This window comes from Taudactylus pleione, unplaced genomic scaffold (genome assembly GCF_031769625.1).
Source record: "Taudactylus pleione unplaced genomic scaffold, aTauple2 ptg000232l, whole genome shotgun sequence".
Taxonomy (NCBI): Eukaryota; Metazoa; Chordata; class Amphibia; order Anura; family Myobatrachidae; genus Taudactylus; species Taudactylus pleione.
In genome coordinates, this window is record NW_028284634.1 from 726241 (window position 1) to 744126 (window position 17886).

General features: G+C 44.8%; 1 protein-coding gene across 1 annotated transcript in view; it reads left to right on the plus strand.

Moving 5' to 3' along the window:
• LOC148516897 (tetraspanin-18-like) overlaps positions 1-17886 on the plus strand; it is a 40430-nt gene that overhangs the window by 14513 nt on the left and 8031 nt on the right. The window contains exons 5-6 of the mRNA XM_088479428.1: positions 594-773; positions 4484-4567. Of these exons, the coding sequence (XP_088335554.1) occupies positions 594-773; positions 4484-4567 (264 nt within the window). The remainder of the gene's footprint in view (positions 1-593; positions 774-4483; positions 4568-17886) is intronic.

Sequence of the window (17886 nt, forward strand, 5' to 3'; positions counted from 1 at the left end):
TAGATAAATGTTAAGTAGAATCTCCAATTCTAAAGACCTGCACTTTAGTAAATATACTCCTAGGTGTACAGTCCCTGGGTTAACAGAGGGAATCGGTATGAATTACCGCCTGACAGCGGCTGGCCGACATGGTTGGAAATCCCGATCGTCTCAAGGTAAGTATTTACTAAACTAACCTCCCCCCTTCCCCGCCGCTTAAACCTAAGTCCCCCGGGTGGGTGCCTAACCCTGACCGTCCCTCACCCTAGCCTAACCCTAACCTCCCGGGGGGGGGTGCCTAACCCTAAGTCCCCTCCAGGAGGCTTAAACCTAACCCTCCCCCCCGCGCTGTCCGCAGTGGCGCCCGGCACCACTTCTATAGGGATGCCGGGTGCCGGTCTCCCGGCTTCGGTAAAATGGCAGGCGTCTAGATTTAGACGCCTCTCATTTAACCCTCTCCAGGATAAAGCAGTCGGGAAGCCGGCTGTCAGGATTACGTCCGCCGGCTTCCCGACTGCATACCTAACAGGGAATATCTGAAGCATTGTAAAAAATACATTTTTAATTACTGTGTTACTAATTATTGCTATGCTGCATCTTTCTACTTGGTTTAGCTGTCCTGTTGTGGTATATCTGGATTGAATGATTTTAATAACAGATCCCATTTCCATGAGCTATATCCTCTGGCTCCATGGCCGGAAGCGTGCTGCAAGCGTGACAATCCAGTTTTATCTGGAGTAGCAAAGGACAAGCAGAAGTGCATGGAAAATACCCCAGACTATACCAATAATCAGGTAACAAACTTTCCTGGTACTACCACTGTGTTTCTCAATTTAGTTTCACATCTACTTCACAAATATAAATTAAATTAACACAATAAAGTAAATATAATTAATTCATATTGCAATTGCATGTATATAGACAGGACCAAGAAAGAGGCTTTCATATTTTCATAAACTATATTTAAATTTCCAGCATTGTCCATAAAGTGCCGTCACAATGCTGTGCAGACGATCGGAATAGCAGCACCTTGCAAAATTCATACATGGTCAATTCTCTCTCACACTTCATAGAGGGCACTGGAAACTGAACAATGTTTGGCTACTGTAGATCTTAGAGATGTGCACAAACAACTAAAGGGGCCTATCCATTAGCAGATACATTTGAATGATGAATGCTATATCGTTCAGTCGTTCAATATATCTGTCATGGATAGGCCTTGAACGATGACAAAAGCACACTCCCGCGGCCGACAAATTGTGTCTTTCGTCTCTCCAACATGTTGGTCAATTATTGCTTATCGCTGACAGACATTAGAAATATCTGTCAGTTTATAAGCGGTAAACGACGAACAACGAACGATATTTTTAATGAAAATTAATCGAAACATAAAAAAAATCCACTCCCTGAATGATGTCATGAAATATCGTTCGTCGTTTGCAAAAATCTGTCATGTACATGACAGATATCTGTCACTGCAGCCCCAGGACTTTTCAAGGGATAAATCTTTTGTCTTTCATCGTAGAGAAATATCTGCTAATGGATAGGCCCCTTTAAACCACTCGTGGCTGAGAATTGAACTCCCTTTAATATTTTTATCATTATTAATTATTATTTATATTTAATTATGCAGTGCTACAGTGTACAGATAATTTTTTTCATTCACATAAATTCCTGACCCATTGGCAAATCTATCTACCACTATGGGGCATATTCATTTGGGGGCGAGAAAAGCCAAAAACCCGCACCTGCGAGGTTTTTCTGCAGGTGTGGGTTTTTTGCTATTGAATTAGGTGCAGATTTTTTTCTTTTTTGCACGCCTGGAGCTTTTTATTCTCGCACCTCCAGAACAAGTGTGATTTTTCCTAAAATCGTTAAGTTTAGACAAAATCAGCGGGACTTGCTCTGGGATCCCGGCTGAAGTCTAATAAAGCAATTGGAAGTTTCCACTAAGCTTATTTAGTCCATAATTACTTACCTTCTGCAGCGCTGTCTTCTGCATCTTCTTCTACATCCAGCATCGGAAGCCAGGTGTTCTGCAGCAGGGTGAGTATGTCCATGGGTGCTGAGAGGGGGGGAGCGGTTACAGATTACCCGGGCCCAGGCTTGCTAGAGGGGCCTGGCAGAGCCCGGGTCTGGTATCACCCCCCAACCTCCCTCACAGCAGCTCAGCACACAGCTTGTGTTTGGCTGCAGTGTGAGACTGCTCGCGGCTGCTGCAGCAGCCGGAGCAGTCTCCTATGGCTGTGGAAGGGAGGGGTCACACTGATCGCTACGCGGCGCTGCAAAAGTGATTGATTTTTATTTATTTTTTGTCATGGGGGCGGGGCCACGCTGCCCGCGATTAGGCCACGCCCTCTCCTTTACCTGGGCCCGGCTGGGCTCTCTATGGCCCTGAGTATGTCAGTGTGCTTGAGTGTTTGTTACTGTTTGTAAGTGTGTATGAGTATGTGTGTGTGTGCATGAGTGTTGTGTGTTTGTGACCCCTGGTGTGTGTGGCCCCCCAGTGTATATGTGCCCCCCGGATTGGGTGCTGGGTGAACTACATCTCCCAGCAGCCCTTGCCTCTCCCAGCAGCCCATGGAGCCTCCCAGCACCCCCCGGGACTCCCAGTAGCCCCCTTTCCAGTGAGATGAGAGAGGGGAGGCCACCGGGAGCCGCGGAGACCACCGTAGAGCCCCAGGCAAGTAAGAGCCATTTTTTTTTTTATAAGCGATGCAGGGTTTTCAGAGCTGAACACACCATTACCACTTTTTTTTTATTGGATACCGCGGGTATCGTGAGCATGCATACCCGCGGTAATCCAAAATTGGGTGCGAGGGGCACAAAGTTTTTTCCTCGCAAAACCTTGCGCCCAATTGAATATGCCCCTATGTGTTTGGAGTGTGGGAGAAAACCAAAGCACCTGGAAAAAATCTATACAAACACATGAGTTGAGCACTGTGAGGTAGCAATGCTAACCATTGTGCCACAATAGTTCATTCAAAATTATGTTTAAACTGTCAGAAGCTGTAGTGCCATATCATAGGTTGACATTTATAAACATCTTCAAGGTGAGGGAGGGGAAGGAATTGGCTCCAATCCCAAACCCCAATCTTTGCAGTGCAGCATCTGTTGTTTATTGACAGAGACATAAATTTTACTGCAAATATTATGGGGGAGATGTATCAAACCTTGGAGAGAGATAAAGTGGAGAGAGATAAAGTACCAACCAATCAGCTCCTAACTGTCATGTAACAGGCTGTATTTAAAAATATGACAGTTAGGAGCTTATTGGTTGGTACTTTATCTCTCTCCAAGCTTTGATGCATCTCCCTCTTTATACTATTATGCTTTCCCTCTGGTCAGAGCCGTAACTAAGGCTCGTGCGCACCCGGTGCAGGCCACACCCCCTTCATATGACGTCACACGGGGGGGGGGCTACAAGCATTGATAATTACAGCAGCGGTGTGACCATCTGAAGCATCCTAAGGACGCTCCAGGTGGCACTGCTGCAGAGATTCTGACTGCAGGGTGTCATACCAGGCACCCTGCTAGCCAGATACAGGAGCCATGGGTGTACGGTGGTGCCGCCCACAGAGTATTGCCCTAACACTGCTCGCACACCCCTAGTTACGGCCCGCTTCTGGTTCATCTCTTAATACAATTAACAGAACTCAGACAGCCAGAATTGCCATATAGGGTTACTGCCAGATAAGGTCAACAGTAATTGTATGGGTGCCCTTCTTGTAGACCTGTGTAACATTGTTAGCTGACTGAGCACTGCAGAAGGTAATGTGGAAGGAGGGGAAATATGTGAGCAGGATGAACAAAGGTAGTTGTTGTTATAACTGTCAGTGACCTCAACATCATATAATTAAGGTTTGTGTCTAATTTAAGTATAGTTAAACACAATTATGTTCTTCTCTGGCCCTATAGGAACTCATATAAGCACCAGTTTTGATCCAGTTGTCTTGTGTTATTTGTTTAATAGGACTTTGTAATAGAATGAAGTTCTACTGAATGCCCGTCAGTTCCTGAATGTGTGGTGTTCATTCTAAAATGAATAAACGTAAATGGAAATCAGGAGCTTTTACAAAAGCCATCCAGCTGCAATGGAACTACACATCCCAGCATGCACTGCCACAGTTTTGCTATTAAGGCATGCTAAAACTGTTGCAGGGTATGCTGGGATATGTAATCCACAGCAGCTGGATGGCGACAAGTTTGACACCTCTGCCATAGAGTTAAACACTGAAATTTTTTTTAATATTCTTTGCATTAAGCGTTAAAAATGGAAAAATGCAAAGAAATATAAATAGTTCTTATCTATATAGAGCATAGACAGTTGCAGTCTTTTAGAACTGATTAATGAATTAACTATTAACTGTTTACAGAGCGAATATAAATACTAGTAAATGATCATGAAACTAATATGACTTATAAGACTTTAGATTATTAATGTTTCACATGATATATATTGCATTTTTTGTACAGTATCCTGATTTTACACCTTTTGCACTAGGGCTGTTTCATTACTATTGCCAGAAGTTTGAAGAAATACATTTCTATATCAGCAGCTGTAGGCTTTGGAGTTCTTGGAATTGAGGTAAGAAGAAATTATACATTTCATAATATTTACCATTTTGCTACTTAATGACATATATTCAGTGTCCAGGGTTACAATACAGACCATTTCTGTATTTGGCAGTTAGGCAGTGGTTCCCAAACTGGGTACCGTGGCACCCTGGGGTGCCTCAGGGCACTTGCAGGGGTGCCTCGAGTTGGTGGTCCAGTACCAAATAAAGTAATTTTTGGTCAGTGTGATAGGCAAAACCACTGCTAATGACTTAAGGGTGACATATAAGCACAATTCTCTTCATTTAATTTTTGCTGAATTTCTCAATCTTCAACTTTTGGCCCATGGGGTGCTGTGGAAAAATTCTTATACTCTAGGGCGCCGTGATTTGAAAAAGTTTGGGAACCACTGGTATAAAGTTTAAGGTGCAAACACTGTTTCAGCCTATAGTTTCTGAAACTGAAAGCTTAGTCAGGGCTTCACTGCACATGTGCTGGCAGGGCCAGATTATAGGGAGGATGGAACTACAGCTCCAGGCTTCCACATACAAATAGGCCCTTCATCATGACACCATCTAGGGAGACTTTCAAACTGATAGTGTGTAAGGTGTACATGCCATATGGCACTTGCCACACCAACCTAGTACTGGTCATAAATTCACTGCTTCTCACAAAAGGGCTTGAACATTTTCAATCTCAGGCCCATTTGGCACTTAGGGCCTGATTCAGCAGTGCATGCTAGTGCACTGCTGAACGCAGATTCCCGATGTAATTTCCACTCATTTCCAGTCTATTCTGAACACCTCACAATATTGTTTCTAGGCCAAAAGGTTGCACCGAGGTAGCTGGATGACTATACAAGTGGGCGGCACAAACACGTGGCTCATCTAGGAGTGACACTGCAGTGGCAGACAGGATGGCAGTTTGAAAAACTAGGCCCCAAAGAGTACATAATGCAAGGATAAAAAAAGAGGTGCAAGATGGAATTGTCCTTGGGTCCTCCCACCCACCCTTATGTTGTATAAACAGGACATGCACACTTTAACAAACCAATCATTTCAGCACCAGAGTCTGCCACTCAACTGTGGATGAAATGATTGGTTCATTTGGGCCCCCACAAAACAAGCTGGTAATTAATCTGTCCCTGCACAAACTGGCTCTACGGAGGCAAAATGTCATCCTCATCCTCCTCATCCTCGGATTGCTCACCCTCTTCAGTGTTGTGTACATCCTCATCTTCACAGAGTATTAATTCGTCCCCGCTGGAATCCACCACCACAGGTCCCTCTGTACTTTCTGGAGGCTGGTCTCCCTGGAAGAATTGATAATTCATTTTGATGAACATCATCTTCTCCACATTTTGTGGAAGCAACCTCCTACGCCTTTCGCTGACAACGTTCCCGGCTGCACTAAACACTCTTTCGGGGTACACACTGGAGGGGGGGCAACGTAGGTAAAATAGAGCCAGTTTGTAGAAATTTTGAATATAAGATCAAAGACAAAATAACATGCGACACCCCAGGGGTGATCTATTTATTAGAGTGCCCCTGTGGACAACAATATGTCAGGAGAACTCTAAGACCATTGAAGACAAGAATTGCGGAGCATATCCGAAACATAAAGAATAAAATTAAATAGATACTCACAGTATTGCCACTCATTTTACAGAGTGCCATAACAGTGACCCATCAGGCTTGAAATTTATGGGAATTAAAAAAAGTCACCAGCCATTGGAGAGGTGGAGATAAAATAGCAAAAATCTCCAAAGAAGAGGCCAAAAGAATTTACTATATGGACATCATTTGCCCAAAGAGGGTTGAACATTGATTTTGATTTGGGTTCTTTTTTATAACCAAGGGTCGATTTTGTGTGCATCATCCCACTCCTTCTATTGCTCTTCCTTTTTTAAATAATGAATTTGAAGTTTAAGCGTATTTATTCAGATAAATGGATATATATTATATATCATATTATGGAAAATTAGTCTCCAACTATATATATATATATATATTAGGGATGAGCGGGTTCGGATTTCTGAAATCCGAACCCCCCCGAGCCCCCCCGATCCGAGGCCGATCCGAGTCAGGCTCGACTTTTCCTGCCTGACTCGGATCTGAAATCGAGGCAAAACGTCATCATCCCGCCTTCCGGGTCTCGCGGGTTTTGGATCCTATATAAGGTACCCGCGTCGGCGCTATTTTATCACTCGGCTGTGGACAGTGAAGAGGGAGAATGGGAGTTAGGGCTGGCTGGGCTGTGTAGTGTAGTGTAGTGTAGTGCAGTGTAGTGTTGTGCTGTGCTGTGCTGTGCTGTGCTGCGCTGTGCTGCTGTTGTCCATAGGGGCTGTGTCCACTCCTCCAAAGTCCATAGGGACTGGCTAGACTGTGTTGTGCAGTCAGTTGTCCATAGGGGCTGTGTCCACTCCAAAGTCCTGTGCAGTGTCCCAGTCCTAAAGGGGTGCTGTAGTGTTGTCCAGGGGGTGCTCTGTCAATCAGGGGTGCTCCCCCCAAGTGCAAAAAAATAAATATTTTTTCTGTGTTTGTGAATTTTGTGCACAGAAGCTGCACGTGCATCAACAAAGTAGTGCCAAGCGTGCGCCTGTGTCATAAGTAAAGGGCCGGCTGGCTTGTCCATAAAAGGGTGCTGTAACCCCGAAAGTACACTCCAAACAAAAAAAAATATATTTTCTGTGTTTGTGAATTGTGTGCACTGTAGCAGCACGTGCATCAACAAAGTAGTGCCAAGTGTGCACCTGTGTCATAAGTAAAGGGCCATCAGGCTTGACCGGTAAAGGGTGCTGTAACCCCCAAAGTGCACTCCAAACAAAATAAAAACTATTTTCTGTGTTTGTGAATTGTGTGCACTGTGGCTGCACGTGCATCAACAAAGGAGCAGCGCCATGTGTGCGCCTGTGTCCCATAAGTAATAGCCGGCTGGCTCATTTCTTAAAGGGTGGTGTAACCCACAAAGTGCACTACTCTCCAGCAAAAATAAAAAAATATTTTCTGTGTTCGTGTGCGCCTTAGCCGCACGTATATATCAATATAACATAAATGGAGGACCAAACTTTCTCCGATAAAAATAAAATAGGGAAAGATCAAGAACCACTTCCTCCTAGTGCTGTTGCTGCTGCTAGGAGTTGTTCATCATCCCAGAGAGGAAGTAGGAACACCACTACTTTTACTAAACAATTGACCCTCCAACAGTCCCTAGCGAGGAGGATGAAGTACGACAGCAGTCATCCTGAAGCAAACCGTATAACTGAGGCCTTGACTGCTATGTTGGTGTTAGACGTGTGTTCGGTATCCGCCATTAGTGCAGTGGGATTTAGACAATTGATGGAGGTAGTGTGTCCCCGGTTCCAAATCCCGTCTAGATTCCACCTGCATCCTCAAAAGCAGCAGCGACAAGCGTGCGTCTGTCTGTTAAAGGGTGGTGTAACCCTCAAAGTGCGCTCCCCAAACAATAAAAAAATTCTTCTTTTTTTTCTCTTTGTGAAATGTGTGGGCCGTAGCCACACCTGCATCCTTAAAGCAGCAGCAACAAGCGTGCGTCTGTCTGTTAAAGGGTGGAGTAACCCCCAAAGTGCGCTCCAACCAAAATAAAATAATCTTCTTTTTTTCTGTGTTTGTGTGTGAAATGTATGCGCAGTAGCCGCACTTGCATCCTCAAAGCAGCAGCGACAAGCGTGCGTCTGTCTGTTAAAGGGTGGTGTAACCCTCAAAGTGCGCTCTACAAACAATAAAAAAATTCTTCTTTTTTTTTCTGTCTCTGTGAAATGTGTGGGCTGTAGCCGCACCTGTATCCTTAAAGCAGCAGCGTCAAGCGTGTGTCTGTCTGTTAAAGGGTGGTGTAACCCTCAAAGTGCGCTCCACAAACAATAAAAATATTATTCTTTTTTTTCTGTCTTTGTGAATTGTGTGGTCTGTAGCCGCACCTGCATCCTCAAAGCAGCAGCGACAAGCGTGCGTCTGTCTGTTAAAGGGTGGTGTAACCCCCAAAGTGCCCTCCAACCAAAATAAAATAATCTTCTTTTTTTCTGTGTTTGTGTGTGAAATGTATTCGTAGTAGCCGCACTTGCATCCTCAAAGCAGCAGCGACAAGCGTGCGTCTGTCTGTTAAAGGGTGGAGTAACCCTCAAAGTGCGCTCTACAAAAAATAAAAAATTCTTTTTTTTCCTGTCTTTGTGAATTGTGTGGGCTGTAGCCGCACCTGCATCCTCAAAGTAGCAGCGACAAGCGTGCGTCTGTCTGTTAAAGGATTACATCGGTGACAGCATCCAAGTAGGCATGTCAGACAGTCCGTACATGTACTGGCAGGAAAAAGAGGCAATTTGGAGGCCCCTGTACAAACTGGCTCTATTTTACCTGAGTTGCCCCCCCTCCAGTGTGCACTCCGAAAGAGTGTTTAGTGCAGCCGGAAACCTTGTCAGCAAAAGGCGTAGGAGGTTGCTTCCACAAAATGTGGAGAAGATGATGTTCATAAAAATGAATTATCAACTCTTCCAGGGAGACCAGCCTCCAGAACGTACAGAGGGACCTGTGGTTGTGGATTCCAGTGGGGACGAATTAATACTCTGTGAGGATGAGGATGTACACAACATTGAAGAGGGTGAGGAATCGGTGAATGACGAGGATGAGGATGACATCTTGCCTCCGTAGAGCCAGTTTGTGCAGGGACAGATTAATTGCCAGCTTGTTTTGTGGGGGCCCAAACGAACCAATCATTTCAGCCACAGTCGTGTGGCAGACCCTGGCGCTGAAATGATTGGTTTGTTAAAGTGTGCATGTCCTGTTTATACAACATAAGTGTGGGTGGGAGGGCCCAAGGACAATTCCATCTTGCACCTCTTGTTTTTCTTTGCATTATGTACTGTTTGGGGCCTAGTTTTTCAAACTGCCATCCTGTCTGCCACTGCTGTGTCACTCCTAGATGGGCCACGTGTTTGTGCTGCCCACTCGTGTCGCTTAGCATAGTCATCCATCTACCTCGGTGCAACCTTTTGGACATAAAAACACTATTGTGAGGTGTGAGGTGTTCAGAATAGACTGGAAATGAGTGGAAATTATGGTTTTTGAGGTTAATAATAGCATATGAGCAGAAAAATCAACACATTCTGTGATTTTAGCAGTTTTTATGCTTTTTAAAAAAAAAATACAGATCCAAAACACAAAATCCAGAAACCAAAACACCGAAGGGTGGTTTTGGCAAAACCAATCCAGATCCAAAACACGAAGAAAGATCCAGATCCAATATATATATATACTCTTTTTCCTCTAGCAGTAACAGAATTGTAATAGTGTAAGAATATCAGCTTTACATATTAACAAAATTGTTCTTTTCTCTGCATGTGAAGGAATATATATGCAATACCATTCCTCCTTCACTGCAAGGAAACTGTTTAATCAATTAAGGTAATGGACAAGCCTACATAAGGGCTACATTTAAGCACATGAGGCATCCCTGACGAAGCCCAGATGGGTGAAACTGGTTGGATAATGTGATACTGTGTGCTCACTATTACCTCTTTTCCACCAAAAACCCAGGTCCGACCTGGGTTTTTGGACATAGTTCCAACTCTGGTCAGACCCATTTACACTGCACCTTCGATCTGGGTTACTCCCAGGTCAGCCCTGTTCACACTGAACTCAGGTATGCCCTGCTAAACCTGTGAGATCATAAAAAGTGGGAGGTGAATGCCCCACAACCACCAATCAGCTCATTTTAGGCATGACCCAGGTCAGATAACCCGGATTGCACCGTTTATACTGCACCATTACCCGAGTCCATCCTGGGTCCAACTCTGGTAGCTGCCTGGGTTGGATTGCTGGGTCACTTAACCTGGGTTATTTTTCAGGGACCCTTCCACCCTGAGCTGTGACCCGGATAGACCCAGCAAAAACCCAGGTTTTTGCTATGGTGTAAAAGGGGTATAAGGAGAAAGCAGAGAACCCCTGCATTTAAATTGGCTGCACAAGCCAGACTGGAAGCTGCCTCTATTTTCTCTACGGACATCTAAGCAGTCGGGGGAGTGCAGAGACACCAGGTGCAGAGAGTGCAGCATAAGGACGCCGAGGTGCTACACACCAGAGCACAGGCGGCGACGAAGAAACGGGGAATCTGACCTCCGCTAGAAAAAGAAAAGACAAGTTAACGCCAGTTAGTGTTAAGATTTTTCCACCTCACTCCATATTACAGGAGACAGAACAACATCACGTTTAAATGGAATAACCGATCCTATTATTTATGGAACATACTTCAGCCATTTGGCTAATGGTTAACATTGTAGCAAGAGACAGAAGTTTTTATATATGCTATTTTCTGTTTTAAAAGGAATACAGGTCCCTGGAATTATCTAAACTGGTTAGGCATAATTATTTGCATCACAAGCAGATGCACCTTGTGTGTTGTGTGAATATATACACACAGACACATTATATACTATTTTATAACTGATTGCAATTGTGCTTTTTATTATATATTGTTGTTTATACTTCTCCAGGTACCTGGTATTTTTTGTTATTTGTGAAACAATTTTATGAATACTTTGCTATAGAATAAATACATATATTTTTTAGCCATTTACTCAGAGTGGGAATTCTCTCATTTTCTATACACCATATTCCACCCTGGAATCCTGGCAAAGCGAATGAAGGGCTTCATCCACAAGTCTCACATACTGAGCGGAATCGCTCCATCTTAGCTCCTCCTTCACTTTCTCCAGCTGCTTCTGCAAAAGCCTGATGAGGGGAATGACCTGACTCAAGCTGGCAGTGTCTGAACTGACTTCACATGTGGCAAGTTCAAAGGGCTGGAGAACCTTGCACAACACGGAAATCATTCTCCATTGTGCTTGAGTCAGGTGCATATCCCCTCCTTTTCCTATGTCATAGGTGGATGTATAGGCTTGAAATGGCCTTTTGCTGCTCCTCCATCCTCTGAAGCATATAGAGGGTTGAGTTTCACCACGTCACAACCTCTTGCTTCAGGTGATGGCAGGCCATGTTCAAGAGTGTTTACTGGTGCTCCAGTCTTCGGCACGCAGTCGCTAAATGGTGAAAGTGGGCAGAAATTTTTTGGGCTACCCAAAGTGTCTCCTGCACAGCCCTGTCGTTTTTCAAAAAGTTCTGCACCACCAAATTTATTGTGCAAGCAAAACATGGGACTTGCTGGAATATGCCTAGATGTAATGCCCGCACAATATTGGTGTCGTTGTCAGATATCACAAATCCCCAGGAGAGTCTAAGTGGGGTAAGCCATTGGGCGATGATTTCCCTCAGTTTCTCTAAGAGGTTGTCGGCGGTGTGCCTCTTACTGAAACCAGTGATACACAACATAGCCTGCCTTGGAACGAGCTGGCATTTCTGAGATGCTGCTACTGGTGATGCTGCTGTTGTTGCTGCATAAGGCGATACATCTACCCAGTGGGCAGTCACAGTCATATAGTCTTTGGTCTGCACTGTTCCACTTGTCCACATGTCCATGGTTAAGTAGAAATTGAGTACAACTGCATTTTTAGGACACTGAGGACACATTTTCTGACATCTCTGTACATTCTCGGTATCGCCTGCCTAGTGAAGTGGAATCTAGATAGGATTTGGTACCGGGGACACACTACCTCCTCAATTGTCTAAATCTCATTGCACTAATGGCGATACCGGATGAACGTCTAACACCAACATAGCTTAAAAGGCCTCAGTTATCTGCTTTGCTTCAGGATGACTGCTGTCCTACTTCATCCTCCTTGCTAAGGACTGTTGGAGGGTGAATTGGTTAGTAAAAGAAGTAGTGGTGTTCCTACTTCCTCTCTGGGTTGATGAACGACTCCCAGCAGCAACAGCAGCAGTGGCAGCAGTAGGCATAGCAATGCAGGATCCACCCGAGGAATCCCGGATAGGAGAGTGAGTCATGCCAGTGACATGGCCTGCAGGACTACTTCCAATCCTGTCTGAGGAGGAAATTGACAAGGAGGGAGTTGACGGCGTAGTTTGCAGGCACTTGGATACAACAGTACAAAGGGATTTAGGTGTCCCTGGACTGCTTATGGTCTTAGCCACAGTTTCTGAACTTGACAGTAACTTTTTATGAACGCATTGCAGGTGACGTATAAGGTAGGATGTTCCTAGTTTGTTAACGTCCCTACCCCTTCTTATTCCACTTTTACATATGGTAAATATGGCAAGACAGTTGTTTTGTCTGGATTTGGATACAAATATTTCCAGACCAAAGAAGTGGAATGTTTGGTCTTCTGCCCAGGCATGACCGTGATGGGATTTTTCATCCCACAGACAACAACTGTCTCCCCCGGTTCCTGATTTAAACAAACCACCTCACCATCAGAATCCTCCTTGTCAACTTCCTCCTCAGTGCCAGTAACACCAATATCCTCATCCTGTTGTACTTCAACAGTGACATCTTCAATTTGAATATCAGCAAGTGGACTGTGGCTGCTCCTTCCAGCACTTGCAGAGGGCGTGCAAATGGTGGAAGGAGCCCCCTCTTCCCATCCAGTGTTGGGAAGGTCAGGCATCGCAACCGTCGCCACACTTGGACTTTCCATGGGATTTGTGATATCTTCTTAGAATTAGAATGCACAGTTCTTTACTGTGCTTTTGCCAGCTTAAGTCATTTCAATTTTCTAGCGGGATGGCTTCCATCGTCATGTGAAGCTGAACAACTAGTCATGAACATAGGGGAGGACCTTAGCCGTTCCTTGCCACTCCGTGTCGTAAATGGCATATTGGTAAGTTTACGTTTCTCCTCAAACGATTTACATTTATTTTTTAAGGTCATTTTCCTGAACTTTGCCATTTGGGATTTTATTTGCCCTCTACTATGACATTGTGCATAGACCTTGGCAGATGACATTGATGCCATTTCATCGTCTATGTTTTGACTAGTGGCAGCTGCAGCACTAGGAGGAAGTGGTTCTTGATCTTTCCCTATTTTATTTTTATCTGAAAATGTTTGTCCTCCATTTATGTGATATTGATATACGTGCGGCTAAGGTGCACACAAACACAGAAAAATATATATAGATTTTTTTTGGAACGCACTTTTGGGGGTTACACCACCCTTCAACGGATGAGCCAGCTGGCCCTTTACTTATGACACAGGTGCACGCTTGGTGCTACTTTGTTGATGCGTGCGGCTACAGCACACACAAGTCACAAACACAGAAAAAGATTTTTTTCTTTTTTTTGGAGCACACTTTGGGGGTTACACCGCCCTTAAACAGACGAGCCAGCCAGCCCTTTACTTATGACACAGGTGCACACTTGGTGCTACTTTGTTGATGCACGTGTGGCTACAGCACACACAAGTCACAAACACAGAAAAAGATTTGTTTCTTTTTTTTTTTGGAGCACACTTTGGGGGTTACACAACCTTCAACAGATGAGCCAGCTGGCCCTTTACTTATGACACAGGTGCATGCTTGGCGCTACTTTGTTGATGCGTGCGGCTACAGCACACACAAGTCACAAAAACAGAAAAAGGTTTTTTTCTTTTTTTTTTGGAGCGTACTTTGGGGGTTACACCACCCTTCAACAGACGAGCCAGCCGGCCCTTTACTTATGACACAGGTGCACAATTGGTGCTACTTTGTTGATGTATGTGTGGCTACAGCACACACAAGTCACAAACACAGAAAAAGATTTTTTTTTGGAGCGCACTTTGGGGGTTACACCACCTTCAACAGATGAGCCAGCCGGCCCTTAACTTATGACACAGGTGCACACTTGGCGCTACTTTGTTGATGCACGTGTGGCTACAGCACACACAAGTCACAAACACAGAAAAAGATTTGTTTCTTTTTTGTTGGAGCACACTTTGGGGGTTACACAACCTTCAACAGATGAGCCAGCTGGCCCTTTACTTATGACACAGGTGCATGCTTGGCGCTACTTTGTTGATGCGTGCGGCTACAGCACACACAAGTCACAAAAACAGAAAAAGGTTTTTTTCTTTTTTTTTTGGAGCGTACTTTGGGGGTTACACCACCCTTCAACAGACGAGCCAGCCGGCCCTTTACTTATGACACAGGTGCACAATTGGTGCTACTTTGTTGATGTATGTGTGGCTACAGCACACACAAGTCACAAACACAGAAAAAGATTTTTTTCTTTTTTTTTGGAGCGCACTTTGGGGGTTACACCACCTTCAACAGATGAGCCAGCCGGCCCTTAACTTATGACACAGGTGCACACTTGGCGCTACTTTGTTGATGCACGTGTGGCTACAGCACACACAAGTCACAAACACAGAAAAAGATTTGTTTCTTTTTTGTTGGAGCACACTTTGGGGGTTACACAACCTTCAACAGATGAGCCAGCCGGCCCTTTACTTATGACTCAGGTGCACGCTTGGCGCTAATTTGTTGATGCACGTGCAGCTACAGCGCACACAAACAGAAAAATATATTTTTTTGCACTTGGGGGGAACACCCCTGATGCACAGAGCACCCCCTGGACAACACTACAGCACCCCTTTAGGACTACAGCCTTTATGGGACACTGCACAACACAGCCCAGCCAGCCCCTATGGACTTTGGAGTGGACACAGCCCCTATGGACAACAGACTGCACAACACAGCCCAGCTAGCCCCTATGGACTTTGGTGTGGACACAGCCCCTATGGACGACAACAGCAGCACAACTCCCACCCACCACTGTCCACAGCCGGAGTGAAAAATGGTCAGGTATGGAATTGGATGCCTAGAGGACTGGACAAGTTTATACGCATCTTAAGTCATGCAGTGTCATATCAAATTAATACTTAACTTTGTCCATTTTTTAAATTAAAAACTGTAGAGAAAATGGAGGGAGGTGTCTGTAGGAGTTAGAGTGGCAGGCCAGAATGTGTTATGTAGTCATTACCTAAAGATATTGGCCCTGATTCAGAGCCGGACGCTCTGACCAGAGCGCTCGCTCTGAATCAGGGCCCACCTCCATTAATATGGAGTGTCCTCCTGGACGCTCATATAGCTGTGGGTCACCACCCACAGCATATACGAGCGTGCAGGATGATGGTCGCGATGGTCTTGACCATCGCGACCATCGAAACTGCGAGCAATTGCCTGCGGTTGAGTTTTTCAACCGCAAGGCCAGGAGTGATTTTGGCTCTATCAGAGCCAAAATCACTCCCACTGACATCACTAGTGATGTCAGTGGGGCCGGCTTCAGACGGTAGGCATTCCCTTGGGAACGCCTCCGTCTGGCAGGCACGCCCCCAGCACGCCCACCAAAGGGGGCGTGATGTCAGTCAACTTCGACAGGAAGGCCCCCTTTAATGAGATAGTCCGAGCGAAGGAAAGCTCCCTCCGTCATGCGCATGCGCAGTGAAGACCATCGACCCACTTGCGAGCGGACAGCCGCTCGCGAGTGGGACTGAATGAGGGCCCTTATTCAGATTCTTTTTCTGAAGATGTTGCTGTTTAGTACCTTATAGGAAGATCTAATCCAAAGTCCATATCAGTAGTCATTATTCGAAGTTGCTTAAATAAGGCAGGAACTACTCGGTGAGCATCAATGTAGGACAAAATGTTACCACAAAATGGCTGCCAGTAGCTGGGCAACCTTTATATAAGGCTGTGACCTGCATTGTGACATCACAATGCATGCAGGCAGTAGCTTGATATGGCTGTAGATTAGATCAGCTCTGGGCCCAGATGTGACCTGCTTTGTGACATCACAATGCTAGAGACGGCTATAGATTAGATCAGCTGTGGTCCCAGATGCTCTGTAGCAACACTCTGATGAGGATAGAAAAGCTGGGGCTCAGTAAATGGCAGTGTAAAGTCGGTGCTGGGAGATAGCTGGGCCCCAGAGGCAAACCTTTGCCCTATCATAGGCCCATTCTCTGCACTTACTGTAGCTATGCTCTTGACTGTGAGTTGCAGCTGGTCTGCCAAAGATTAGAATAGTGTGTATGGTGAGTGACACAATGCTTTTAGTTGATTGTTGCAGCAGACATAGACCTGAGATCTGCTGCAAAATTGGACAGGTGTAGAGGCATATATTGGGTGTTGAATCTGCATCCAGGTATCCAGTAGGACTATATTAACAGTCTGGTCTAGAGTTGAAACCCCAGAGAATTGGACACATCTGTAACCATCTTAAGTCATACAGCATCATATCAAATGAATTGTTTGCTTTATCCAATGTGTCTAAATTAAAACCTGCAGATAAAATAAAGGGAGGTGTCTGAAGGAGTAAGAGTGGCAGGCTAAAATGTGATATATAGTCATTACCTAAAGATGTTATTCAGATTCTATTTATGAAGTTGTTGCTGTTCAGGACCTTTTTGGAAGATTTAATCCAAAATCCATATTAGTAGTTGTTATTCAAAGTTGGTTAAATAAGGCAGGAACTACTTGGTGAGCATCAATGTAGGAGAAAATGTCACCACAAAATGACTGCCAGTAGCTGGGCATCCTTTATATATGGCTGTGACCTGCATTGTGATATCACAATGCATGCAGGCAGTAGCTTGATATGGCTGTAGATTAGATCAGCTCTGGGCCCAGATGCTCTGTAGCAACACTCTGATGAGGACAGAAAAGCTGGGGCTCAGTAAATGGCAGTGTAAAGTCGGTGCTGGGAGAAAGCTGGGCCCCAGAGGCAAACCTTTGCCCTATCGCAGCCCCATTCTCTGCACTTACTGTAGCTATGCTCTTGACTGTGAGTTGCTGCTGGTCTGCCAAAGATGGGAATAGTGTGTATGGTGAGTGACACAATGCTTTTAGTTGATTGTTGCAGCAGACATAGACCTGAGATCTGCTGCAAAATTGGACAGGTGTAGAGGCATATATTGGGTGTTGAATCTGCATCCATGTATCCAGTAGGACTATATTAACAGTCTGGTCTGGAATTGCATCCCCGGAGGATTGGACAAGTCTTTACCCATCCATCAAACATTGCATGAATAAGGCAAGAACTATTCAGAGAGTATTAATGTAGGACAAAATGTTACCACAAAATGGCTGCCAGTAGCTGGGCTTCCTTTATATAGGGCTGTGACCTGCATTGTGACATCATACTGCATGCAGGCGGCAGCTAAAGATGGCTGTAGCTTAGATCAGCTCTATGCCCAGATGCTCTGTAGCATCACTCTGGTGAGATTATTAAAGCTGGGTTGAGGAGATTTTAGTGTAACGGCCAGATTAATAATAGGGTGGATGAAGCTACAGCTCCAGGCCTCCATATAAAAATAGGCCCTTCATCATGACAGCATGATGATGACAAGCCACCACCTGGCCCCACAATTTGCCATAAAGTATTATAATTATATTTTTATTTTCCCCACACAATTATGCAATTGTTCTACTTTTATATACCTAGGGAGACATAA